The sequence below is a fragment of the Phlebotomus papatasi genome, chromosome 3 (assembly GCF_024763615.1).
Source record: "Phlebotomus papatasi isolate M1 chromosome 3, Ppap_2.1, whole genome shotgun sequence".
NCBI classification, from domain to species: domain Eukaryota; kingdom Metazoa; phylum Arthropoda; class Insecta; order Diptera; family Psychodidae; genus Phlebotomus; species Phlebotomus papatasi.
Window position 1 is genome coordinate 36,257,064 of NC_077224.1, and position 27,310 is coordinate 36,284,373.

Here is a 27,310-nt window from a genome sequence, read left to right on the forward strand (position 1 = left end):
CAAGGGAAATCTTCTATGTCTTGGGAAATTATTTTAAACATTTTCCTCCATATAATTTCATCCCTTTCAGAATTTTGCACATTCGGGATTTTGACGTTCGGGATTTTGGCTTTCGGGATTTTGGCTTTCGGGATTTTTACCGGGGTCCCATTTTGGCACATCTAATATGAAAAAAAAGCTTTGTTAAGCGGGCAAACGGATCTTATTAAAATTTTGTAAAAAGGACGTTGTTTACCATTTTGACTAAACTTTTTCTCATATTTTATATGGAAAAACATCCTTTTAAAAAACTTTTAACACAATCCAGTTGGCCGTTGGTTCGGCAAAACCTTTCCATATTCTGTATTGAAGTACATCCTTTTGACAAACTTTTCTTATTTTGACTTATTTTTTTCAGAGTAGAAAAGTTTTCGTACTCCTTGGATATGATTCTGTGCCAATAGGTGATTCATATATGGAGAAATCTTTGTCAATTGCATAAGACAACTACTTGACAAAACTTGAAAAACCCAAAATGTGCTATGTGAAACCCAAGACACGCAAAAATTGCCTCGCAAAACTCCAAAAAACCCAAAATTGCTTCGTGAAATCCAAGAAACCAGAAACCATTGTCAGTAAAAGTGAGTATGAGCCACCCCTTATTATATTACCTTTAAAAAAGTTCACCGCTAATTGGTTTTTATTTATCGTATCGAGAGGTAAGAGAAATGATATCTGCGTTCGATAATATTTCCTTGTTTGTAAAAGCGTTCCCATTTCAATTGCTTTAAAAGTTGTGATGCTTTTGGTGCCCAAATATCCCAAAGCGGAAGTGCCACTCGTGCCCTCAGAACAAGGGCGTTTTAGATAAAATATCAATGTAATATTTTCCTTTCTCCAACAAAATTAATTTCTTTTTCAAGCTCAGTCGAGGCCTTCAAATAAAGTTAATACCAGTTATATAGTCCAACACCTTATAATAATATTGTCTCTCGCAACATCAATTGTTGTATCTGCAATTTTTCGATCTTAGATTTTTAATTTTTGTTTTTTTCGGGTCACAAATAGAAATTACGATAACGGTCAGTACAAACGAAGTATTTGAATATAATTTAATTTTACTAAATTAAATAAAAATTTGAAAAATAGGGCAAAGTAATTTTTGGAATGAACTTCTTAGACTGGAAATTACGGTTTATCCAAACCTTTTTGACGCCTTAACCCATTTAGTCAATGTACTAGAAATACTTGTGATAAAATGTCCATATTTTTTAATTATTTCCTTAAAATTAAGATTAGATTAAGATTATATAATTACGGGACTTTGATACCTAAGCTTTAATAGCCCTCTGTATCTCCCGCGCTCCTTCTTTGATCAAAACCACTCAGATTGCTGAATGTATTTTAAAATCTTTCCTGGCATGCAATCTTGCTCCTCAACAGACACAGCCACCTCCTCCCTACATGTATCCAGGATAGGGCACTCCCAGAGAAAGTGCTCAACAGTTTCCAGGGCCACCCCACAGCCCCTGCAGGATGCTGCCGTTACCAGCCCCATTCTAAACAAATGATAGTTCAGAAAATGACCAGTGAAGACACCCACCACAGCTCTCAAATCCGTTCTGCTTAGATTAAGCAGAAAGTTACTCCACATCAGTGAAGGTCTGCTAATTAAGGCCTCTGCTTGTCTGCAGCCCTGGCAGTTATTTCCTTACTGATTAAGAGATGATTTTTTTGAAGAGAAATTTTTTTTATCTCTTATGGGGGCCCGGGGAACCACCATAAAACACGCGTCTTAACGGTCACTGAATTTAAATTCTGTACATTAATTCACTACAAACTTTATTGATTTAGATAGAGTAACTATCCAAGAAAACAAATTGGCAAACAGAATTCAATTCAGGAAAGAGGATGAAGTCCAATTTTAACAAATTCGGCGGGATGTCGAATTTTCCGTCCGCCATTTTGAGCAAAAATTTTGAATGACTTTCCACGAAGCGAGAAATGAACAAAAAATATGTTTCCGTCTCTGTAGGACTATTTTTCCCAAGTAATTGAAGGATTAAAGTAACTAGAAAGTTATTCCCGGCAGCAATTCGGATAACAATTGCCCAGGAATAAATCATCTAAAATCACTCAATTTGCGTATGATGTATAATAACATGGTAATGCCCAACGCACAATAATTTTTGTTTTGGAAACATGTTTTTGACATTTCAATGAGAGTGAATGAAATCTAGATATAGTCATCTCGCTCACTCTCACAGAAAATTTGGAAAACATGTTTATAAACAAAAGTTATTGTGCGCTGGTCATAAGGAATGGGTTAATCTGATTTTATCTTTGTTTCTTTTTTATCATAATGTTAATCTTATATTTGTTTTATGATGCAAATGGTTCATAAAACCTATGAATAAGTTTTCCGGCGTTAATCTGGAAGCTGGTTACCAACGCTAAGATGGCGGTGGCCACTATCACACAAACATTGAATTCTTTGAAAACCTGTATCTGTCAAATCTTTGCTTGCAAGAGCTTTATCTCAAAAGCAGTATATGAAATAAATAAATAAAAATTTTCTATAAAACCAAAAGAAAAGGCCTTGTAGACAAAAACATTCAAAACAATAAAATTACCAAAATTAGACTAATTTTTATTTAATACTCGTAATTTGACGACTCAAAATTCTTAAATTTCTCGATTTCCGGAAAAACCTAATTTGCATTTTGTCTTGTAGATTTTGGGGGAATTGAGAATGATCAGAAATTTTTTAAGTGCAAAAATGAAAAAATAAAATTCCAAAGTAAATTGAAAAAGGGATAGGGTAAGTGTGTCAAATGCCGGCCTGCTTGCAATTCCGGCCACTTTTTTTGTTCCTCGAATTTCGATGAATTTTAGTTTTTGTGTACTCCAGAGATCATACAATGCAAAAACATAACAAAAATATCGTTTCGACACACGAGATAATGTGAAAAAGGCACTGGAAAAATCCTGGGAAGGCAAGGAACTTTAAGAATGAAGGTGGCCGAAATAGCTGTGTCTACATTTTTATTTATTTTAAAATGGAATAAGAATGATTTGAGTGAAAATGAAGATGATAAACTGCGTATAAAGTCCCAAGCAACACTCGTTAATAAGAAGGAATAAAAAAATCAATTTGTATTAAAAATATTACATATTTCAAACTTGAGACATTGGCGCTTGCACGCAACCATGTCGAAATTTGACACAGTTACCCTATTGTGAGATTCTTTTTGAGAGAAAATTCAGATTCCTTGCATTTAAACATCTGAGAAAAAAAATTAAAAAAAAAAAACTCATTTAATCTTTAATCTATAATCCAAAATATTTACAACTCTGGTACAAAAAGATATTCTTAAGACTTTAAGAGAGAATTCAGAAGCAAATTCTTTCTCCCTGGTCGTGCAATTTCTTCCAAACTCTTATTAACTTTACGGATTACCTTAAGCTCCGGCGGACGATGACAAACTTCTCCAAACTTGACGACATCCTTCTTGTAAATCCGATTGTCTGTTTCCTTCTCTTCCTCCCTCATTTTTTGCTTCTTTTCTTTTTTTAGCTTCTTCTTTGCATTCAACTTGACAATTCTGCTCTGGACTGGTGCCCCCTTTGAGTCTGTTCTCTTTAATATTTTTACCTCTCCTGACTCCTCCTTCAGAATGTCCACATTGTACTTGGCCTCATAGTGAGCCTCTTTTAGTGAATTTTGCGTCGTGCGACTGACACGGCGCAAAAAATCACGAGGTGTCTCCCATTTGTAGGGTTTGTGATCCGGAACATTCTTATACGGACGTGGTTGTTCAGTTTTATTTTTCTTCTTGATTGGCCTGGGAACATCCTCAACGCCAAACTTTTGCTTAAAAGTTCCAGCTTTTGCTTCTTCTTTTAGTTTGATAAATTGTGCAGTTGCACGTGAAATTGGTTGTTCTTTGATATTTACAGGAGGATTGTCGATTTTATCCTTAATCCTGGAAGAAATACACGTGTAAATAATCAAAGAAAATGTATGGTGATTCTTATTAATGGTCCTACTTTAAAAATCTCTCACGATTCTGCTTGATTGGATCACGAACACCACGATGACGTTTTGCAGGAATTTTTCTACCCATTTTTCACAAAATTGGAGCAATTATTTCCGGTTTTCTGAAGGAAAATCCTAAATTTTTCTTGCAAAATCCACGAGTTTGTTTTGCAAAACGTTGAGGTTATGAGATTTGTTTACATGACAGCAGCGCCCTCAGTGAAAAAAATTGTAAAAGTCGCAAGTTGTCCCCACGTCATGCAAAGTTTTTCCGTATTTTTTAGTTAAAGTTATGAAAACTGCAATTTTCCTCGTTCTTGTGCTGTTATTTAGTAGCTCAGGAGCCTGGGATAGTGTAGAGTTGGAAATATTTGATCTCGTTGAAGATATTAATGAAAATTTTTACACATTGCTCGGAATTACCCAGGTAATGAGAGAGTTTTAGAACACGTTGACAGGAAGTTTGGGATTAATTTCACGGATTCCTTGGATTTGTTTTTGTTTTTTTTTTCAGAATGCTACGACATCTGAGGTAAAACGAGCCTTTCGAACGCTTTCTGTGATTCTGCATCCGGATAAAACATCAGCCGAAGATGCCAATGAGAAATTTCGCAATCTCGTTGCAGTCTACGAGGTGCTTAAGGATCCGGAAAAGCGCGAGAAATATGACCAAGTGCTCAAAAATGGGCTGCCCAATTGGAAGTCCGGTCTTTACTACTACCGGCGCTTCCGAAAAATGGGAATGGCCGAGATGGTATCGATACTCTCGCTGATAATCACAATTGGGCAGTATTTAATTTCCTGGGCGGTGTACTTTGAGAAGAAGTACACAGCTGAGCAGATTTTGGGGAGTAAAATCAAGAAAATTCAGAAGAAGCAGAAGAGTACCATTGATATGGATAAGATACTCATGGAGATTCCCAAACCTAGCATTTTCCAGACACTTCCCTTCCAAATTCCACTGTTCTTCTGGAATTTCCCACGGAAGATGAGGCAGTCTTATCGGGAATACCGGGAAGTGAGGCAGCAGCAGTTGGAGGAGGAGGAGCGTGAGCAGGAAGAGGAAAAGCGTCAGCAGGAAATGGTTGAGAAGATACTGAAACAGAAGGAAGAGGCCAAGGGATTGAGGAAAAGAAAAGCATTCGTGGTGCCAGAGAAGACAGACGAAGAGCTTTCAGGGTATACCAATGTGATGTCCAAAGTCGCACCAGATGGCCATGTACGTCCTGTTCATGCCCAAGCGCCCGTGTCTGGTGGCCTATGGACAGATGATGATCTAAATGAATTGGTGAGATTGGTCAAGAAATATCCAGGAGGAACGCCAGATCGCTGGGAAATAATAGCCAATGCCATGAATCGATCGATTCCGGAAGTGACCTTTATGGCGGCTAAACTCAAGGATAATCCCTTGAAAGCACAAAATGCCACGGAAAGTGAAGATTTTGCGCACACAAAGACCAAACAAAAGACTCAGGATGCAAATCAGCTGATAATCCCCGTGACCAATTGGAGTCAGCAGCAGCAGCAAGCCTTGGAGGCTGCTATTGTCAAATATCCCAAAGGAGGAGCCGGAGACCGTTGGCAGAAGATAGCCAATTGTGTCCAGGGCAAAAGTCGGGAGGAGTGCATGGCTAGGTATAAGTATCTGGTGGAGTTGGTGAAGAAGCAGCGAGAAGAACCAGTTCCAGCTGAGCAGAAAGAGGAAGCCACCGAGGAAGAACCCGAAGTAGCAGAAGTGACGGAAGAAGAAGAAGCACCTGAGGAGATTGAGGAGCCACCAGAAGAGGAAGTTCCTAAGCCAAAGGGCCGAAATAGACGACGGGAACGGAAGAAATTAGCAGAATTGACCCTTGAGGAATATGAAGATTTCAATTAAAATCAATCCAACAAATTGTAAGAATTGAAATAAATTGCCACGTGAGACATTGAACCCGTGTTTAATAAATATCCCCCACGACGTCTCAATTGAACCTTTTTCTTTATCGACCGTCGAGGAGTCTGCGCAAACTCCTGACCAAAAAATTTTTATGCCTTTTTGTGTCTGTGTCGTCCAACCCCGAAGAGACGAAAAGTCAGTGTCGAAGGGTGAGGAATAGGAAAAAAAAAACAAGGAGCACGCAAAAGTGAGACAAGTGGACAAAGTGATTAGGAAATTGGCTAAAAATCATCAGAAAAATCCCTCAATGGTGATTTCGATTGAATAATTTGTGCAGGAACTGACGAGGATAAGCTTTTTCCTAAAGTTTCGAGGAGACAGACACACAAACTGTCCAGTGAGACTGTGTGGACGGAGAATGTTGAGCTGGAGGAGTGACATCCTGACACTCGTGAAATGTTTCCTTCTCGACACTTGATTGCCACAAGTACAGCACTCGGAGCTGTAGCAATTGCTGATATTGTGAGTACCAACACACAAAACCCAACCCCAAACCCCCAAGAAACCCCTAAAAAAACTACTGGGTAACTCCTCTCACTTACCCAAGGTGTCTGGGCGCTACTGCGAAGGTGGACATCGATGCTCCGCCCCGAAGGAATGCTGTGCTCAGGGATGTTGCTACTTGTACGCTCCGCCGAGTCCACCACGAACGGTACCTCCGGCGGCAGATCATGTGCTAAATCTCTTCTTCATCAACCACTGGTACTTCTGGTGCCTCGTACTGGCCATCATTCTAGCACTCCTGTGCGCCTGTTCACTCTGGAAAAAACGCAGACAGCTGTGTGGATGGGGCGTCGCCGGAGCAGGCCACAGTACCCACTCCGAAGGTAAAATTATTCAAATCCCTTATCTACCTATTTTTATGCCTCAAAAAAATCCTACACAAAATAAGCGCCTGATAAGCTAATTTGTATTCCGATAAGGGCAGATATTTATAACATGAACGCATTTTAAAAATTTATAACAGCACGCTGAATTCATATTAATTAATTATGTACATTGATTAAAGTATTTTGAACCCCATCCTGGCTCCTGCATTGGCATATTTCTGCTTATATGGCAGTATATTTCAATTAATTCTGCATAGGACAGTTGATAAAGTAAATATTTCAGTGAATAGAATTGTCAAGGAGCCAAGTGCAGAACAAATATTTACCTCAATTGAGCTTTTTTGTGATATTGCACAAAATTTAATTTTATATTTAATTCTTCGATAGATTGGTATAATTTCCTGAAATCAAAATTCACATCGCTTTCTTTCTCAACAGATTTGCATAAGTCTATCTCACTCTTGCAGACTCAAATTGGATTGAATTAAATTGAATTTGGCGTAATGTGTAAAAGAAGAAGAAGAAGAGTGCGAAAGAGTAGAATCCAGATATGCAGCAAAGCTTTTAAGAAAGGAATGTGAATTCTGAGGCTCCGGCACACCTTTTGGATCAGGAAAATTTCATGATGTCGAAATTCGAAACCCTTTCTTTCTCACATGTTTTGCATATGACTATCTCATTTTTTCGCATACCAAATTCAATTGAGCTAAATTGAATTTGGAGTGATGTTTAAGAGAAGAAGAAGAGTGCGAGAGAATGAGATAGACATTATGCAAAACATGTGAGAAAGAAAGGGATCCGAAATTCGACTTCATGAAATTTTCTTGATCTAAAAGGTATGCCAGAGTGACAATGGCTCCGGCACACCTTTTAGATCAGGAAAATTCCATAAAGTCTAAATTCGCATCCATTTCTTTCTGACATGTTTTACATATGTCTATCTCATTCTTTAGTACTCTTCTTCTTTTTTTAAACATCATTCCAAATTCAATTTAGCTAAATCAAATTTGGAATGCAAAAGAATGAGATAGACATATGCAAAGCTTTTAAGAAAGAAAGGAATGTGAATTCTGATTTTATCAAATTTCCTTAATCTAAAAGGTATACCGGAGCCATAAGTACATAATATTAATTTTTATTGAGAATCTTAAGAAATAGGAGATGTAAGACGCTGATGATAGTTCAGCACGATAAGGATGCCGCTATGATTTATTACCTTTTTACATAATAGGATGAATTCATCCCTTTTTGCCAGTGAATTCCTTTTAGGGGATAGTGGGGCAGTAAAGTATAAATTTCTCAAATTTCATTTGTCGATGATGAGGAAGAATATTTTAACTGAATGAAAAAAGGCAGAATTGCTAAAATATTCTGAGAAGGAAAAATCAGTCTTCTAATGAAACCTGAGGGAAAATTATTGAAATCGTACTCGCACCCGTCAGCTCTTTAGTGGCCAAGAGAAATCCACACGCACACCCCGCAGATTCTTGAGTACGTGCAGCAAGTACTTTATATTCACTGAGAGAAATCCGAAAAAGTTAAAATAACATTCCGAAAATGTTTATTTTACCCTGCAGTATTTATCCAAAATCGGTGTAAATATTATGCTTTTTAGGTGTATTAGGGGTTAAAGTTACCCTTTTCCATGTTCATTTTACCCTTAGAAAGGTGTAAAATTAACATTAAAAAATGTTGATATATTTTTACACCTAAAAAGTGTTAAATTTATGAGAAAAAAAAGTTAATCGCACCCCCGTTTTTTTTCTCAGTGTTATAATGGCTCAGGCACACCTTTTAGATCAGGGTAATTTAATGAAATCAAAATTCACGTCCCTTTCTTTCTCACGCGTATTGCATATGTATGGCATTCTTTCACGATCTACATTCAATTGAGCTAAATTGAATTTTTTTGCGATGTTTAAAATAAGAAGAAGAGTCTGTAAGAGTGAGATTGTTATATGCAAAACGTTTGAGAGTGAAAGGGATGTTAATTTCGGTCACATGAAATTTTCCCGATCTAAAAGGTCTGCCAGAGCCATAAAGAAGTAATTACAAAAAGATTTGAATCTGCCGGGTGTACGAGTGGATTTCTCTCGGCCTCTAAAGAGCTAACGGATGCGAGTACGATTTCAATAATTTGCCCTCTGGTGGAATACCAGAATGGAATTAGTTTTAACTGAGTTTGAATTAATCTTAAGTACTTCTAAAATTTTAAAAAATAAAATCATAAAATGCAATGAAGCAAGAATTTATTTACCGAATTTGACTATTATTTGGTTATAGGGGAGGGTGGGATAGTTTACGAAAGATCAATTTCAATTTTTGCGTATTTTCCTTATCAATATAAATGGGAATAAGTTACCGCTTGCTTCGAAAGGACTGGAACAAACATTTATGTTTCACTAAAGAAGTACCTAAACCCATGTTCACTAAAAGGTTTAATTTGGTAATGATCCTTGTCTTGAGCTCTGCAAATAGTTATTACAAAATTTTATAAATATGAAACTTTTTGACATGTCTTTTATAATCAATTTCTGATCCATTTATCTATCATAGTTATCTGTTAAAGTAACATAATTGTAATAATTTATTAGTGATTTCATGATTATAAAAAGGTACATAAGTGTACCGTGGCGGAAGTGAAGAAGGCGATCGCCCCGGACTCCGTAAAAATAAGGGGCATGGAAAGACGACGGAAAAGTGAGGGGCCCCGTAATGGACTCTAGACGCACTTTTATAAGTACTTATTTTTAAAGATCCTTTATTTTATAACGCCCTAATTTTTTAGACACACTTGCGGCATAAGCCTTGAGATAGATTAGTCAGAAACAGATGGAAATGCAATCCGAACTTAATATTATTTATTATTTTATTATTTTGATTATAATTACGTTAAGCCGTCTCTCGGTTTAAGTTGTAAGTGTGTCTAAGGCATAAGGGATCCATAAAATTAGAGGCAATAAAACTTTAGGGCGTTATCAAATGAAGACGATTTAAAAATAAACACTTATAAAATTAGAGCTCCTGGGCGCTAAAAAATGAGAAAAAATAGGGAGATTAGGGATATCTAAAAATTAGGATATTGAAATTTAAAGCGTCCAAAAAATTAGGGGCGCTGCAAAATTAGACGGTAAAAATTTAAGTCGTCAAAAAACTAGGAAGATCTAAGAATAAAGACATAGGGGGAAGTGGGGCACCTTTGAAATTATAATTTTTCATCTATTTTTAAATAAAATTGAGCCTTATCGTGATACAATTTAGCTGCACAAACAGATTGAGAAGCTAAATTACATTATGATATGGCTCAGTTCCACTTAAACATAGGTGAAAAAACCCAATTTTAAAGGTGCCCCACTTCGCGTATTAAAATTATTGCGTTCACAAAATAGAGGCACTGAAAAATTATAGGATAAGTGTGTCAAATTTCTGCCAACTTCTAATTTCGGCCACTTTGAGTGTAATTTTGACCAAGCAAATAAATTAATTAAAATTATGTATGTAATCTTCGAATAGGCAATGAATTTATTTTGCTTTTAAATATTTATTCACGTTATAATTTAAATTTAAATTGTGTTGTAAAACTCAGTGTAGAAAGAGTCTTACAAAAAATGTGACAGATCACTTGTGTTTCTAGCAGTCTTGTAATTTGTGGTGAAATGCATAAGGTTTTCCTTCGGTGTTTTTTCATGAAAATTGATTAGTTTTCATTAAAGATTGTTTCTGTTTATGTTAATAGTGAATCAATCTTTAAATTTCCCAGGTGGATCCTGTATTTCGCGAAAAAAGTATATAGTTTGTGAGCGTCTCTCCGGTAAATTTCTTATTCATTTTATGTTTTTTTTTTTTAATTTCTGAGTTCTCCAATGTCCATAGAAAAAACCATAGCTTCTATGAAAAAGATGATGTGGAAAAGACCTTGGAAGAGTTCAGGAAGGGCAAATTGCTACGGGAATCTGCGCATAAATTTGAGATGCTACTCATCAGGTCTTCAGGACAAATTACACGGAAGATTTCAGGGTTTGTGGGTCATATAAACATATTAAACTAAATATTGAATTCGTTCCGTATGACGTTTCAAAATTTTCAATCCGTTGCTTCACAAAAGGTGGTCACAAACAAGGTGGCCGGAATTTCACTCAAAGTGGCCGGAATACTACCCAAAGCAATGTCCACATTTTTATTAATTTTTCAATATTTTAGGAAGTGATTTAAAGAAAACAAAGATGATAAACTAGTTTTCAAGGTTCCACACAACCCTCCTGAAAAGGAAGGAACAAGAAATATCAATATAAATTGAAAATATTGCATTTCAAACTTAGGACTTCGGTGCTTATTTGCAACTATGCCGAAATTTGGCACACTTACCCTAGAATGGAAAACCCGTGATAAGCATAGATCACCTTATAAAGGTGTGATTCTATAATTGAAAATTCGGTTTGTAAATCAGTAAAAAAAAACAAGTTAAAATGATAATTGAAAATTCTCTTCACATTTTTTTGATTTTTACATTCATATACTCTTTCCTTTTTCCTTTAAGTTTTTTAATGTCTTTTTCTTCTTTTCTTTTTTTTCAAACTGAAATTGAATTGAAAAAAATTGAAAAGGTTATGCTACTTTATTTTGTTGATAAGATTCATAATTTCGTTAAATAATTTTCCCCAAAGCTAGTAAAAAATAAATAAAAAAGACAAAAATAATCCCAGTGATTTTACAAGTGATTTTAAATGATAAATTAAGCTGTTATAATATTTTTCCGAATACGAATTCAAGATATAGAAAAAAACACTGATATTATACTCGGTTTTTTTTTCAAACAGACCATAATAATCACTTCAAACTACTTCAGTTCAGACGAACTTGTGTAGAATTTAAAAAAAGAAATTAACCAGTACGAAATTGCCCTGCTTTTCCCTAAATTCCTTTATAGTAACTACGTACTTAACTTGACAATTTGATTACACGTTATGTACGAAACGTTTGTTTTTCATTTACTATTAAAAAATTAAAATTTCATTTAAAATTCTTTTAATACATTTAAAGTTGGAATGCAAAGGGAGAAAAAAAATATTTTAAAATCCATTCATGCTACAAAAGCTACAAAACATTGTATTGTTAAAATCTGAATATTTTTTCCACAACTTAAATTAAATAAATAAATTTGCCTCTAATTTTTTTCATATATATATTTTTTTAATTTATATCGCTATTTATGCATGCACGCAGTTTATTCTGAATCTGCCACAATAATTTATAAGCTATTTTCTACTTATAAATTATTAAAAAATCGAAAGAAGTCTCACCTTCATTTGCAAGGACACTTCCTCATCATACCTTTAACCTCCTCCTCAATTGCAATTTTTCTTCCTAAGGTGATTCCGCGGGCTCGTGCTACGCCCCACCACAGTACAGTCGCTGTAGCTCCTTCCATCATGCACCGCCACCCTACACAGAAGTCACTTCAAAGCCGGATCTCTATCCCCTCGTGTTCTCCTGCAATGGCGATAGCGGCAAAAATGGCGCCAACTACCTCATGGTGCAGTACTTCCGCAATTACATCGTGCGACCGCTGGGTAGTATTTCAGCCACCAGCACCGTGGATTCGCTCAGTTCCAGCTTTATCTGCACAGTCAATGAAGCCAATAGTCTCGTGCCACCGCCGTACTCACGAGCCGCCAGCCCAGATGCCACCACGACAATTTCCATCAATAGATCCTTCCCACGCTCAGCCTCCCAACACGCCACATTTGCTGCAGATCCACATCATCTGCGCCCAGCTAACTCTGTGCCTGGAGTATTGAGTTACAGTCAACCGGGAGCCTGTGGCACCAGTGAGGATGGATCCACTCCGTGCCTGCGTTTCTCCGACAGCACCAACTTCCCCTACCTCTCGGGTGGATCACAGCACCAGCAATCGCCCGGCACAGTAACGCTCAACATCTCCCACAGCGAACACCACATTCAAGCACTGGCTGCCGGACAGGATCTGGCCAGCAGTGCTGCCAACGCAGTCAGCAACAACGTACTCTGCAGTCCCACTGGTGAGTTTTACCACTTTCTTCCTGAGTGTTTTTGTGGGATATTCTCTTGCTAAACTGATTTAGGGTACAATGGGGTAATTTGCAATCGATTCCAATTTTAAACAAGAAGACCACGAAGAAGTACAAGCCTAATTAAATATCCCGATTCAAGACTTCGTTGTGATTTTTTATTTCTTTTGCCCATCTAAAACAGAGAGAAAAAATCTGAAGATTTCAACTTGAAAATTGCTCCAAATTACTCCATTTTTTTCATAGAAATATTTGAAAAAGTTCTTTTTCATTTCTTAATTATTACTGCTCAAACTTCACAGAGAGAGCAGTATAGGGGAGACTAGGGCAAAAAGTCACAAAACGGATATTTTATTTTTTTACAAGCTACTCGATCGCTTCAAAAAATTTTATTAGCGCAGTTTTATAGGAAATTTATCGCTCTACAACTTTGTGAAAGTAATATTCCTCTATTTTGTAAGGAAATACGTTTATCGAGCCGATTTCTAAAAGGTAATTTTGTGACCATTCTCAAAAATGCTGGGGCAAATAGTACCAGGGGTACCAGGCATGGGATATTATCACATTTTGATTCGTTTTGTTACGGGATTTTCTTAAATTTAAAAAAAAAATACCTAGAACATATTTTCATAGAAAGTTTATTCATCTACACCTTTGTAAAACATCGTTTTCTCTGCGAGAAAAGTGAGAAAACGAGAAAAGCGCTTTTCAAGCTATTTTAGAAAAAAAACACACACACAAAAGACTGCAAATCGTTTGACCAATGCAAACAACAAGCGGCGAGTCATGATAATGACGTTTCTTTTCGCCGTGAGATATCAGAAATTGCTTCGATTTTTTGTTACTTTTTGCTCTATACCTTTTGTTACTTTTTACCCCAAGTGGCCATTTTTAATAAAAGGATTTCTGGAGAAAAGAACTTTTATGAAATTATAAAATAGATATAGCGGATTCGTATCCAAAAAATCTAATTTATTTAGAAAATATTCACCAGTGCATCAATTTTGGAAAATAAGTAGGTAATTGTTATCTTCTGCAAGGAAAATATTTCAAAAATAGGGCTAAAAATTTCGATATTTTTTATTTTCTAAATTCCTTGTTCGAATTCTAAGAAACTTACGTCATTGAAGAAGGTCTATGGAGGCTATCTATAGAAAAAAATTTGAGCCGCTATCTTTTTTACCTTGGAAGATACTGAATTTTGAATTTTTCGATTTGTGACTTTGCCCCAGTCTCCCCTATGTATATAATCCCTCGATTACCCTTTAACGAGTCTTATTTTGGTAGAATTTTGGAAACCTGAAGTTCGGCCATTACCAAGTCTAGAGACCAAACGGTTAGACATAGGAATTTGAGACCTTCAGGAGACCCCCCCATAAGTCAACCCTGGGACCATTAACATGCCCCTCATTTTCCCTTAGCCCTCTTCTTCCCACCCGGGATTTTTAGGATCACTCGAACACGCGTCTTGTGGTTTTTTTTCATCTTTGGACATTTTTTAGAAAATACCTAGGCGGACATTCGACTATTTACGAAAATACCATTGAATCATTCACAATAACGGTTTTTCAAGGTCAGTGGTTTAAAATACCTTGGAGAGCGTATTTCTCAATCGAATGGTATTAGGATCCTTAAAAGATCTTGAAATTTCTGAGAAGTCTGAACAGGTTCCAATCGGTTATGAACCGGTCGTGAATAGATAACTATTTCTTTCGAAAATCAATTCTATTACTCTTGGATTACTTTGGGTGATCTTTTGAGCGATTTATGAACCGGTTCCAATTAGATATGAACCAGGAAACTGTAAATGATGCGAAAGTTCTTTTGAGATATAGCATCGAAGTCGTGAATTACCGCTTCATTACCGGTTCAGAACCGATTGGAATCAGTTTGGTGTCATACGAAATTCCAAGACCTTTCCAACGACCCAAAATATGAACCCATTTGCTTGATAAATGCGCTCTCTTATGTCTTTTTTACCTTTGACCTTGAAAAACTGGTATTAGGAATGATTCTACGGTATTTTCGTAAATAGTCGAATGTCCACCTGTGTACTCCCCAAAACATATCCAAAATGAAAAAATCGCAAAGCATGGGATGCTTTGCCACCTCTTTTTTTATGTGTATCGGTTCACGACCGTTTTACAACGATTCACAGATCACTTAGAAATTCGCCCAAAATCGTAATATTTGAATTGAGTAGAATAAAAATTAATTATCACTAAATTAACAGTTAGGGGGAGGTGGGGCCAGATTGATGTATGGATGGATACATGGATACTTGTCAGTTAAAAAATATATTCTGTATAGTGATTTGAACGTTTGACCTGTGAAATCCATTATCAAGAATTTTTCAAGGGTATTGTGGAATCAATGGCAGCCAAAATCCCAAAAGCTAAAATCTCGAAAACAAAAACCCCTAATGATAAAATCTTGAAAAGGCCAAAACCCGAATGCCAAGATCTCGAATGATCAAAATCGTGAAAGGGTCGAAATTATACAGATGATAATGCGTGGCAATAATTTCCAAAAACACACAGCAAACTCGTTCGCAATCGTGTGAGTAGCTATGACACTTGTTTTCAAAATTTTGGTTCTCAGGATTTCGGCTCTAGTTTTCGAAATCCTGGCTTTCAACATTTTAGTTTTCGGGATTTTTGTTGAATATGAAGGACAAATTATATGAAAAAAGGAGTGGAAAAGCATCCCAGGCTTTGCGAAATGCGCGAATTCGTGACTTATGCCCTAGACACACTTACGACTTAAGCCGAGAGACGACTTAGTGGAAAATGATGGAAATGTAGTTTGACCTTTATTTATAATATAATTACGCTAAGCCGTCTCTCGGCTAATCCTCAGGTCTGTCAAGGCCCTTAGGTGCTATACCTCAAAAGTACTTTTGCATCATTTACCGTTTATCGTTAGTCAACAGATTTGAACCGATTCATAAATCTCTCAAAAGATCCCTAAAATAGTATTAAAAGTAATAGAATTGATTTTCAGATAAAAATTAGTTATCGACTATGAACCGGTTCATTATCGGTTCAGAACTGATTGGGATCAGTTTGGCTTCATACGAAATTCCAAGACCTTTCCAACGACCCCAAACATGACCCCATTCGCTTGATAAATGCGTTCTGTAGGGTCTTTTTTAACCTTTGACTTTGAAAAACTGGTATTAGGTAGGATTGATTCAACGGTATTTTCGTAAATTTTGGAAAAAATCGCACGACGCTTTTTCCAGTAATCCCAAAAAACATGGTTTTGGAGGTTAATGGGAGGGGTGAGGTGAAAATGAGGGGCATGTTAACGATCTTTGGGTCAACTTATGGTGGGTCCCCCGAAGGTCCCAAGTCGCTATTTCTTACCGTTTGGCCTCTAGAGCTGGCGATAGCCGGACGAACAGACGGACAAACAGCGTGACGACATTTCTCATAAATCGTCTAAAACGTGAAGACTTTTTGACAAAATTGGTCTCCGGGGGGTTGAAGATGGAAATTTGGGGGGGAAGGTGAAAAAATCGAGGGATTTATATATACTGCTCGCTCTGTGGAGTTGGAGCAGTAATAAAGAAAAGGATGAGAAAAAACTAAGATATTACAATAAAATTCGACTTAGGGGGGTTTCCTGAAGACTCCATGCTACTATCTCTAATTGTTTAGCCTCTAGGTCACAGGTAACATCAAGACGAACAAGCATCATGATGTAATTTTTCGAAAATCTCATGATTTTCGCATGATTTGCGAAAAAATGTCAAAAAATTGCAAAAATTGTGTCCTTGAGAGTGGAAGATGAACAATTTTCTGCAGATTGCGGGCAATAAAAAAACTCACAAATAAATCACTATCTTGGCTATTTCGTTATGCAACGAATTTATCTAATTTATTTTTTTAATATTCTTCTTTACACAATTACGAAAATTTAAGACCTAAATGAGTATTTTATTTATTTCGCACTATAAATAAATTGCACCAATTTTTGGAGCATGAAATTATTATAGTTTGAACAACTCTCTTCTTTAAAATAAGAAACTATTTTATGATTACCTGCTGCTTAAAAGAATTTCTTTGAAAGTCATAACACTATCAAAAACTTTTTCAGAAAAGTTTCTCTCGTGGAACATTGCCAACATTTCCAAATATTTAAATTTCAATATTATTAACTTTTTTTTCACTCCATTTCATTCGCAATTCAGATACATTTTACTCCCTCCGTTCCGAAATAAGTCGTACGTTTGGGAAAAATTCTTGTTCCGAAATAAGTCATACGTTTGGGAAAAATTGGGATTAAGGAAAGTTTGTTGGTAAATGTTTTGTGTATCAACAATTATCTCTTGTAAAGAACTATTGCTAATGTCCAGCACTAATATTGGGGTCCAGTCTTGATGATTTGTTGAGGAACGAATGTCTTAAAAATGTATTATTTTTGGAGTTTTATTTTTAATCTAAATTAGGTGCAGAATGGTGAGAGATACAGACTTGGGGCCTTTGGGGGACCCCCCCATAAGTTGACCCTGGGACCATTAATATGTCCTTTATTTTCCCCCCACCCTTCCCCTTCCCCTCCAAAATCATGTTTTTTTGGGATTGCTCGAAAACACGTCGTGCGATTTTTTTCTTCAATTCTGTATATGTTTTAGAGAAACATATAAATTGTCCCAGGGTCAACTTATGGGGTCCACTGAAGGTCCCAAGTCCCTATCTCTCACCATTTTGCATTCAGATATTCGAACACATAAAAAAGGATGTTCTTTTTATTGCTCATTCTGCAAAATTTGAGCAATATAAAAATCCCATATCGGTAATAGCTGTTGAGCTCTACTTGTGCATACTAAAAATTTAGAACAAATTCTAGCCTGTAATGTTAATCACAGTCCATTTTTTAGTAATTAACTATCTACCGGAGCTCTTTGAAAAAAAACGCGAAAAATTGACAACTTCAACATATCGATTCCTCAACTTACCATCGTGAAAGGATCCCCATATTATCCTTGAACATGGAGGACAGTTCATACATAAGATATTTGCAAATAACAAAAACATTCTCTGAAACCATTCCTTAATCCCTAATTTTTCGTCAAACGTACGACTTATTTCGGAATGGAGGGAGTATAATATAATATGTTATACAGACTGAATCTTTTGTGGAATTCTTCTCTTTCTCATGCTTATTGAAAAGTTCCTGATATCATGAAATTTGAGAGGTACCATAGATAAAATTCCCGGCCAAACATTTGCATTTAATTTAGTGAGTGGCTCTTTGATGAAATTCTCCGTTTTTGAAGTGGTCACGTAGGAGCGTAAAAAAACCCTATTAAAGTTGGAATGGGGCAAATTGTAAACCCCTCACGTTCTAATAGAAAAATTGCTCTTGGAAACTCGTAAGGAGGAATTTGGGGGAAATTTTCTTATTTTGTTGGTTCTTTTTGTTTCTCTCTATCAGGACAATGTGTTCCTGTGTCAGAATCTGTGGAGAATTTCCATCAGAACTACGATGATTTGAGTGCTCTGAGGAGAAATCTAGAAAAATGCTGTCACATCCTTCAGAAGCAACATCCATCTGGCCCAGGAAAGTTTCCACTGACGCCAGGTGAGAAATCCCCGAGTGCCATTGAGGCAGGATCTGAGCACTATGAGGGTCTAAGGACATTTGTCAACTCAAACATGGACTCTGCTGTGTCCAGTTTGACGAATATCGAGAGTCCCATGTCTCCACCTCAGGCCATCAGTCCCACGGATGAAGTGCGTGAATTGCTGGAGCAGATCAAGCAATTGCAGAGCACAACATCGGGACTTGAGGCAGCAGAGGGTTGTTTATCCAGAGACGACAGAAGAACTGATTCACGGAATTCTGGGACAAATCTCGAGAGTGTGGTAATACCAGAGACATACACAATGGGCACAAGAAGGAGTCTTTTCGGTAAGTCCACAAAATCTGCCTACATTCCCTTCTCGTCCGTGAGGGAGACCCAGCGCAGTCCCACAAATCAGCGTCCTACAAGCTTCCTGATCCTCGCAAAGGGCTACCCATATACAGGCAAAAGAGGCTGGATATCGCGATCGGCACCCACGACACCTGGCACTGCCCTACCAACGACAAATCACCTCACCGAGGACAGCCCGCTCCTCGATGAGCACGATGAAGAGGAACAGAATGTGTAAGGACAACATCCCTTCCCCTTAGACACCTCAAATTTCCCTCTCCCTGCCCTCAATTAAAAAAAAATCCCTTCCCTTCCAGCGCGCGCCCCCAATTTAGCCCTTCTCTCGACATGGCATTTTTTAATTATACTGTATCAATGTGACAAATGTAGCCACTTTTTGCCTCCCTTATCTCTCATTCTATCTTAATCTCTAATCTCTGAAATATTCCGAGAAAGTCTCTTTTTTTTCCTTTCAAATCCCACTCCAAGCCTTTCTTTGCGGATCTCAGCGCCATGCTCAGTTTCTTCCACCAAGAATTTTTCTTTCACTGACGAATTTTCCTATATATACCGAAAAATTACAGTGGGCAGCAGAAAATTGTGGACACTCACTTTAGTCGTGTGTTAAAAATATTATCACACGAACTATATAGTATAGGGCACATGGCAACATTTAATGTGCCAGTGCTCCAAAAAACCCTCTGTTTCAAAGAATACTTTAAAAAAAAGTAATGGCGCTGGCACAAATTTTCAATTGGGTGAACTTCAATCAATTGAAATTTTACTTCTTACTCTTTCAAAGCGAAATAAGATATATGTGTCTCTTTCTTTCAAATGAAAATTGAAATTTCAATTTCAATTTCAATTTTAATGACGCTGGCACACCTTTTCAATTTAATAAAATTCAATCGATTGAAATTTTACCTGTCTTTCAAACTGAAATCAGATATAGCTATCTCTTTCTGTCAAATGGAAATTGAATTTTCAATGTCATTTTCAATTTCAATTTTAAATTTCATTTGGCAGAAAGAGACAACTATATCTGATTTCAGTTTGAAAGAGTAAGAGGTAAAATTTCTAACGATTGAATTTCAGTCACTTGAAAAGGTGTGCCAGCGCCATAAATTTCATTTGACAGAAAGAGACACCCATATCTGATTTCAGTTTGAGAGAGTAAGGGATAAAATTTCAATCGGTTGTAATTCACTCAATTGAAAAGGTGTGCCAGCGCCATAAGAATATAAAGTATATAAATCAGATCACATCGAATAAATTTTGCTCCTATAAAAATCTATTCAACAAAAGCTTTTAAGAATATTAAATAGTATTTTTTCCTAGATTATTTTAAAAGTTGCATATGTAAACCCTTGGAAGCTTAAATGCTTAAAAACGTAAATTAAACACTAAATTATTGTCATCTAAATGAAAATTTCTCTTTCTGAAACCATCGAAACTATACACTGACGTAGTAAACTTTAAAGCTCTTTCAACAAGCTTTAAAGCTTCACAAATGGACAAAGACCTGAAAATTGAAAATCGAAAAGGAACGAATCTACTGACCGAGCATAAAACATTATGTGACTAAACCTCAGGTTTCGCTTTGAATTGATAAACTAAATCGTCGCTTTTATCATTTGGTGTAAGTGTCCTTTCACAAGTCTCTACGGCACGAATTTTAAGTTCATACACTGAGAGAAATCCGAAAAAGTTAAAATAACATTCCGGAAATGTTAATTTTACTCTACAGTATTGATCCAAAATCGGTGTAAATATTACCCTTTTTAGGTGTATTGGGGGTTAAAGTTACCCTTTTCATGTTGATTTTACCCTAAAATAGGTGTAAAATTAACATTAAAAAATGTTGATATATTTTTACACCTAAAAAGTGTTAAAGTTATGAGGAAAAAAAGTTAATCGCACCCTCTTTTTTTTCTCAGTGTACCTTACGTTTTTTTTTAAATGCGTTGTAATGTAACCAAGCCCTGTCAGGTTGTTTTTTTTTTATATGAAGCTATTTGAAACCAACTCGTCAATTGATCTCGGACTCAACTCATAGTGCACTGAGGGAAAATGTACTTAAACAAAAATCTATTAATCTATCTATCAATTTTTCTTCTTTTCTCTTTTAATTGCTAGCCGCACTAGTTATCGTACCGGCGATTATCCAAAGTTATCAAAATTTGTCTCGAGTAAGCGGAGTCTCACACCCCTAATGGCTATTTCACGGACCAGAGGAACCACCACTAAAGGAAAAAGTCGTTATTGCATTCGAATCTGGAAACACTAAAAAAAAGTAGCTGATGTTGCTTTTAATTTTTAATGTTTTTAGGAATTTTTATTATTCTTGTGGAATTCTTCTTGCCTAAACAGATGACAGATATGGTCTGGATCCTATCTTATACATGGCAATTTTCATATTACAAAAACAAGAGAAAAAACAGTGAAAATCACAGAATTTTCCCATAAATCTCTTCACTGGCCAATTCTTTAATAATTTTTAATAAATTTACTACGGAAATTTGCTTACTTCCTTGCAAAATAACGTGAAAAACATCAACACAAATGTCGCAAAAGGCACCGTCCGCCATCTTCTATTTCACAACTGAAGTACTTTTTCAAGATATTTTCTAGAGGATTTGCCACGGACAATTCAAAAAATAAATAGTCACAGATGCTTCCAAAACTCATCAATTTTCTATTCCAATTCATAAATCACCGATTTCCACATAATTTTCCACGAATTATGAAATGTTGCAACAGTCGCTGGGCGATCCATATTTATCCTATTTTTGCTATCAAATCACACCTTTTAACCAATTCTGTGTCACTAAACTAATTCTAAAAACTATTTTCTTTATGTTAACATCAATTTTTAATGAAATTTCATAAATTGAACTTCACAAATTGACTTTAAAAAGGAATCTCGGCTACGTTTTTTTTCAAATGCTGGCGACTATCATTACAAAAGCAGAAATCGACTTTTTCCTTAAATGTTGGTTCCTATGCACGGACGGTTATTTCAAATCTCTACATTTTATTGCAAAAATTGAGGAAAATAATACTTCTTGGATAGAATACTTATTTCATAAATAATAAAAAAAAATATAACCCTCAACTGAAAATCACATCGTAATTTTTTTTTGTTCAAGAAAATTCTGGTGCAATTTATCAAAATATGCAGAATTTTCGGTCACGAGTACGTTTAATACTGCTATTTAATCCTTCTCTATAGACAGCATGCCCTCGCTGACTTTATATATATGAGATATATCATGAAAATCGTGATTATAAATTCTACCAAGTTGATAAACAATTTCAGAGAAAATATTCCAAGTACATTTTGACAAAATGACATTTTGAGGAAAGTGCCGAAAATTCATAAAATTTTCTATAGAAATTCAGCAGAATTTTCATACATCGATTGGATCCACTTTAGAGCAAAATTCTGCAGAAACTTTGCAGAATTTTCGGCAGTTATATTTTCAAATCTGACGAATTTCTGCAGACTTTTACAGAATTTGCCGGGTGGCTAATTATTAAACGAAACGATTATCTTTGGTATTTTTTTTTTCAAAAAATATGAACTACACGAGAAGAAAATTTTCAAAATGAACTTACGGTTACGAAATCAATTGAGAGAAATGGCTTTATGTATTTCAGTTTGCAATACATTCATTTAAAAACTGTTTTTAAATTTATTATTGTTATTATTTTTTATGACCAGCGCACAATAACTTTTGTTTGTAAACATGTTTTCAAAATTTCTCATGAGAATGAGCGAGGTGACTAGATCTAGATCTCACTCACTCTCATTGGAATGTCAAAAATATGTTTCCTAAACAAAAATTATTGTGCGTTGGCATTAGTTTTAAATATAAGTTCCACAGTTTTGAGAAAAAAAAAAAACTGTAAATAATCTGAGCTACCATAAGCTTATCTGGGCTTTTATTTTTGCTTTTTGAACTTAGGAGAAAATGGCCTTGGCTCCCAAGTTTGTCAGTAAGTGTGAGGTGTTAGACTAGCCGTTAGAATATATGGCTATGGATTCGAATCATTCAACTTTTTTTTAAGCTACAATATTGCGAAGCTACAAGCTCTCCCCATAATATATATTTCATATTTTTCGAAATATTTTCAATATATTTAATACTTTTTAAAGTGTTCGCAATCTTCTGCTACCCACTGTTACTCTCTTTTCAAATAATTCTGTCGTTAAGATTGTGTAATATTTAAAGGGTAATTAATTCATTAGTTAACAAAAATATGTATAAATAAAATGAGTAAAAAAAAACCTGTTTATGATATTAAGGATTGCATATTTAAAGTCACAACTGTATTGAACAAGATGAAAAAAAAATATTTACGTGCAACTTAGTAATAAGACTTTTTTTGCTTCAATCTCCCCTCATTTTCCTCGAGATATAACACTTACCTCCCTCCCCCAGAAAAAAAAATTGAGTAAAACCAGATGAAATGAGAAAATGTAATAAAAAGTTAAAAAAAAAAAATTGTAATAACAATTGCATTCCGGAAGCACTTCCTTAGATAGAGGCTTTACGTATAAATAAAAATTGTCTCGGAATTGAATAATAAAAGAAAAAATTGTACGAATTGCAATAATATTATCAATACTTTGTCAAGTATTCTAATTAGAGTTTTTTTTCTGAATTGTGCTGCGACTTGTTATCAATTTCTAGTATTTCAGGGCTTTTTTAGGTGAAAGAAGAACTTATAAAAGTGACTGAGGATTGAGAACAGAGAACAGTGGACTGGAAGGTATGAGGCTACTTTTAGTATTTGTCTGTTTGGGACTCTTGGCCAGGAGTGCACGTTTGTATCCCATTGGGGAACGAGTGAGGATCAGGAGACAAGATCAGGGTCCGGATATGTCACAGATGCAGCCTTGGATGGAATTAGGGATGAAATACGGAAAACTGAGTAATTTCCAGAGAATTCTCATTGAAATAAAATTGTCTTTTACAAAAGGTTCTCTGAACATCTTTTCAGCTGCAACGGAAATCCTCATGCCCATGGCCCAGGAAGCAATGGTTATCGCTGGTGAACAATTTGGCCCTGAATCCGGATCCAGTTCCAGTTGTTGAGAAACTTTTTCACTGTGTCAGAGAATTAAATGAAAATGTCGGGTAACTCTTGATGTATTCAAGTGTGGGTGCTTTGGGGAATTCATAGGTAGTTTCCGGAGGTGGATCACAGAGAATAATTCCCGTAGGTGTCTCCTGGGATTCATGGAGCTTCAAATAGTACGAAGAATATGTGACAGCGGGGACAGGAATGGGATTTTGGGGGATTTCTTCAGTTTCGGGGTAGCTTCCGGGTTTCCGAGAGCCATCAGCACTACCCATCTTATCTACCCCTTCCCTCGGAACAACTTTCTTGCCATCTGTATGCTGCCTGGTATGTCGAATAAGAGCTGACGACTGATTGAATTTATCCCCACAAATTTTGCAAATGAATGGCTTTTCCCCGGTATGGATGCGAAAGTGACAAGTAAGATTGGAACTACTGGAGAATTCTTTCCCACATTCCGTACACCGATGCCTCTTAATGCCCACATGAACCGTATTTATGTGGAGATTCAAATACGAAGTCTTGGCAAATGCCTTATTGCAAATTTTACATACCCGAGTCTTGACGGAGCTGTGAGTAATTGCATGACTGGCCAGTTCTCCGGAAGATTTGAAGGCTTTCGGACAGGCCAAGCACGCAAAGTCCCTGTCGACGGAATGAGTCCTCTGATGGGCGTAGAGATTGCTGGACGTTGTAAAAAAGCGACTGCAGATTTCACACTGAAATCTCTTCTCCTGGGTATGTGTCCTCATGTGGAGTTGCAGATTTCCGGTTTGAGCGAATTTTTTCTTGCAAATGCCACACTCAAAAGGTTTAACTCCCGTGTGAGTTCGCAGATGGGCAGTCAAGTACCCGTGATACTGAAAAGTCTTCCCACACTTGTAGCAAGTCTGCGGCAATTTAATCCCCTGGCCTTTTCTCTTCCTCCTTCCGGGTTTCTGTCCACTTTTCTCCTCTTCAAATTCTGGCATAAGACTAGCTATCGAATAACCATCTCTCTTCATTGGTGTTACTTTGGTTTCTTTCTCAACAATCCCAGATTCTCTCTTTGCATCTTTCCCACTAGAATCCCTTCCCTCCAGGGACTCCCTATCCTTCTGCGAAAGGCATTCCCTCAAATAATAATCAGAGGATTCACACACAATTTTGAACTTGTAAGAATTTTCCAGCCGATACAGGCAGCTGTAACAGATGACACCAGGAAGGCCATCATCCTTGGACACCTGAAACACCGACAATTAGGCACAAATCGAATAAAATTGCAAAAATAAACAAACTCACCTGGATGTTTGCGATTGACTGAAACATTTCCAGCGGAGTTACTCCGAGCCTTCTGCTCGTGGCAAAAATTGATCTCAATTTTCCCTTGTCCTCCAAGCATGAACGACATATTTTCTTAGAACTGGGATGCATTTGCAAACACCACGGGGATTTTATCAAGAAGAAAATAAATTTTAACAACACATGGAGACGATTTTGTTTTGGTTTTGGAGCAAGGGGTTAGCAACCTAAAAGGCATGCTAGCTTGCAAGCATGAATAGACCTTTCACATTTGAATTGAATTTTAAACGGTTGCTCATTAAATGTTAAATGCGGTTAAATGTTTCTTTTTAAAAACACTAAGTTTTAAATTCGAGGCAAAAAATCATGTAGGGGAAAGTCGTCTGCCTTCAAACGAAAAATGGAGTTCCAAATTTAAGATTTTTTTCTGAAGAATCCACAAAATGGATTTTATTTTCTACTACACCAAAAAATTCTCTTGTTCATTCGGCGTATATGATTACCTCATTTAGCACTTGCAAGTCCTCAGTTTTTCCTTCTGAGGAATTTAAAAAAGTGATGTCGATTTGTATGAAGGCAGCTGGCATAGTCTGCCTTCAAACGCGAGGCAGCTGCCTTTAAATGTTTTTTTTTTTTTTCACTGAGAATATTGAATCAATAAAACTAAATGGGCTATAAATAAATAGGTTGAAGCCTAACGGACTCACTAAAATCATCACTGCAGTCAAAAGACATTAAACAATAACTTTTCTTCACATTTTTCTGAAGCACTGTTTTGCACATGAAAATTTGGAAGAAAAAGCCATTGAAGTTGAAAATTGTCAACTTGAAACATCCCGGCCGGAGCAAGATAGCAGGTTATAAGTATTTGTATGACGTTCATCAGAGAAAAGTAGGAGTTCGATTTCACATGTTTTGATGTATGGAAAGATAGGATTTAAAGGCACACGACATTAGCATTTAAAGGCTGCTGCAGGGTGATATTTGCAAATTTTTGCCACCCACAAAAATTGTGTCATCTGAATCAAAATGTATTAACAGAAATATTAACCTTCTATGTGTCACCACAATGGAAGATTTATTTGTAAAATGATTTTTACTATGAAAAATCACATGATTTGTGGAACATCAAAATTACAGTTTAGAGCTCATTTTCATTTTTTTTGATCTAGCATCTAGGAAATAGGAGCTAGGCTCTCCATTTTTTGATGATTTGTGAGGATGATGGATAGCTACATAATAGTTAATAGAATATAATTTATGCTTTTGAGAACAACGAAAAAATCGCAACATTTGAAGGCTGCTGCATTTAAAGGCAGACGACTTTCCCCTAGATATGGGAGACTGGGGCAATATTTGCCAAAACGAATATTTTATTTTTTTCACAAGTTATCAGTGAATCTGAATGATTTCTATTTAGCATATTCTTATTGGAAATTTACCGCTCTACAACTTTGCCAAAGTTATTTTCCTCTAATTCAAAAGGAAATGCACTTTCCGAGCCATTTTCCAAAAGATGATTTTGTGGAAATTCTCAAAACAGTTGGGGCAAATTTTGTCGGACGTGGGGTATTTTTTGTCAATTTCTTTCGTTTTGTTACGGGTTCTCGTGAATCAAAGAAATATTAAATTGAGATATTTTGATAAAAAATTTATTCCTTTATAACTTTATGCAGACGACTTTTTAATATCTATACCAGAAATGTGTTTTTAAAATTATTTTTCAAAAGCTGTTTTTTATCAAGAAAATTCTCTTCGCCGGCTTAGAAATGGCAGAAGAGCGAATTGGGCGAGTTGAACTAAACTTGCACATAGCCAAAAACAGAGGAAGAAAGGTGGAGGATAGTGTTTTGTGTTTATGGATCTTCAGAAAAATTCAAGCCTTAAAAGCCTTAAAAACACATTTGTGATGTTGGGAATTTTTCCAAAAATCATTTAATCTCTTCCTGTTGCAATTGTGCTGCCTCAGAAATCATCTGCAGTTTAATCAGAACTGTGACTGGATGTGTCTTCGCTATGTGAAATCTCGGAATTATTCGTTTTTTCCCAATTATTGTCCCATGCCTTCTGACAAATTTTACCCCGAGTGTTCATTTTTAATAAAACTAATACTGGAGAAAAATCAGTTTATAAAATTTATAAACGAAAAACAGATTCGTGTTCAGGATATCCAAACTATATACAGTA

General features: G+C 36.1%; 4 protein-coding genes across 5 annotated transcripts; 2 read left to right on the plus strand and 2 right to left on the minus strand.

Annotated features, from left to right (window-relative positions):
* Positions 1 to 3,292: 3,292 nt before the first annotated feature.
* On the minus strand, positions 3,293 to 4,198 carry LOC129805515 (coiled-coil domain-containing protein 137). The gene is made up of 2 exons (XM_055853479.1): positions 4,030 to 4,198; positions 3,293 to 3,965 (listed from the first exon to the last, which is right to left on the minus strand). The coding sequence occupies exons 1-2, from the start codon at positions 4,104 to 4,106 to the stop codon at positions 3,353 to 3,355; spliced, it is 690 nt and encodes a 229-aa protein (XP_055709454.1). The 5' UTR covers positions 4,107 to 4,198; the 3' UTR covers positions 3,293 to 3,352.
* Positions 4,199 to 4,227: 29 nt separating this feature from the next.
* Positions 4,228 to 5,948, plus strand: LOC129805499 (dnaJ homolog subfamily C member 1). The gene is made up of 2 exons (XM_055853455.1): positions 4,228 to 4,445; positions 4,533 to 5,948. The coding sequence occupies exons 1-2, from the start codon at positions 4,311 to 4,313 to the stop codon at positions 5,892 to 5,894; spliced, it is 1,497 nt and encodes a 498-aa protein (XP_055709430.1). The 5' UTR covers positions 4,228 to 4,310; the 3' UTR covers positions 5,895 to 5,948.
* A 69-nt stretch (positions 5,949 to 6,017) lies between these two features.
* Positions 6,018 to 23,403, plus strand: LOC129805497 (uncharacterized). Its single transcript, XM_055853453.1, has 4 exons — positions 6,018 to 6,416; positions 6,502 to 6,781; positions 12,154 to 12,822; positions 18,274 to 23,403. Exons 1-4 carry the CDS (start codon positions 6,351 to 6,353, stop codon positions 18,990 to 18,992), a joined length of 1,734 nt encoding a protein of 577 aa, XP_055709428.1. The 5' UTR covers positions 6,018 to 6,350; the 3' UTR covers positions 18,993 to 23,403.
* On the minus strand, positions 23,251 to 25,359 carry LOC129805503 (zinc finger protein 391-like). 2 transcript variants are annotated; one of them, XM_055853463.1, is made up of 3 exons: positions 25,124 to 25,336; positions 24,397 to 25,065; positions 23,251 to 23,868 (listed from the first exon to the last, which is right to left on the minus strand). In XM_055853463.1, the coding sequence occupies exons 1-3, from the start codon at positions 25,253 to 25,255 to the stop codon at positions 23,866 to 23,868; spliced, it is 804 nt and encodes a 267-aa protein (XP_055709438.1). In that variant the 5' UTR covers positions 25,256 to 25,336; the 3' UTR covers positions 23,251 to 23,865. The 2 variants fall into 2 exon arrangements, with proteins under 2 accessions (XP_055709438.1, XP_055709436.1); XM_055853461.1 differs by having other exon boundaries at positions 23,251 to 25,065; positions 25,124 to 25,359.
* Positions 25,360 to 27,310: the final 1,951 nt, after the last annotated feature.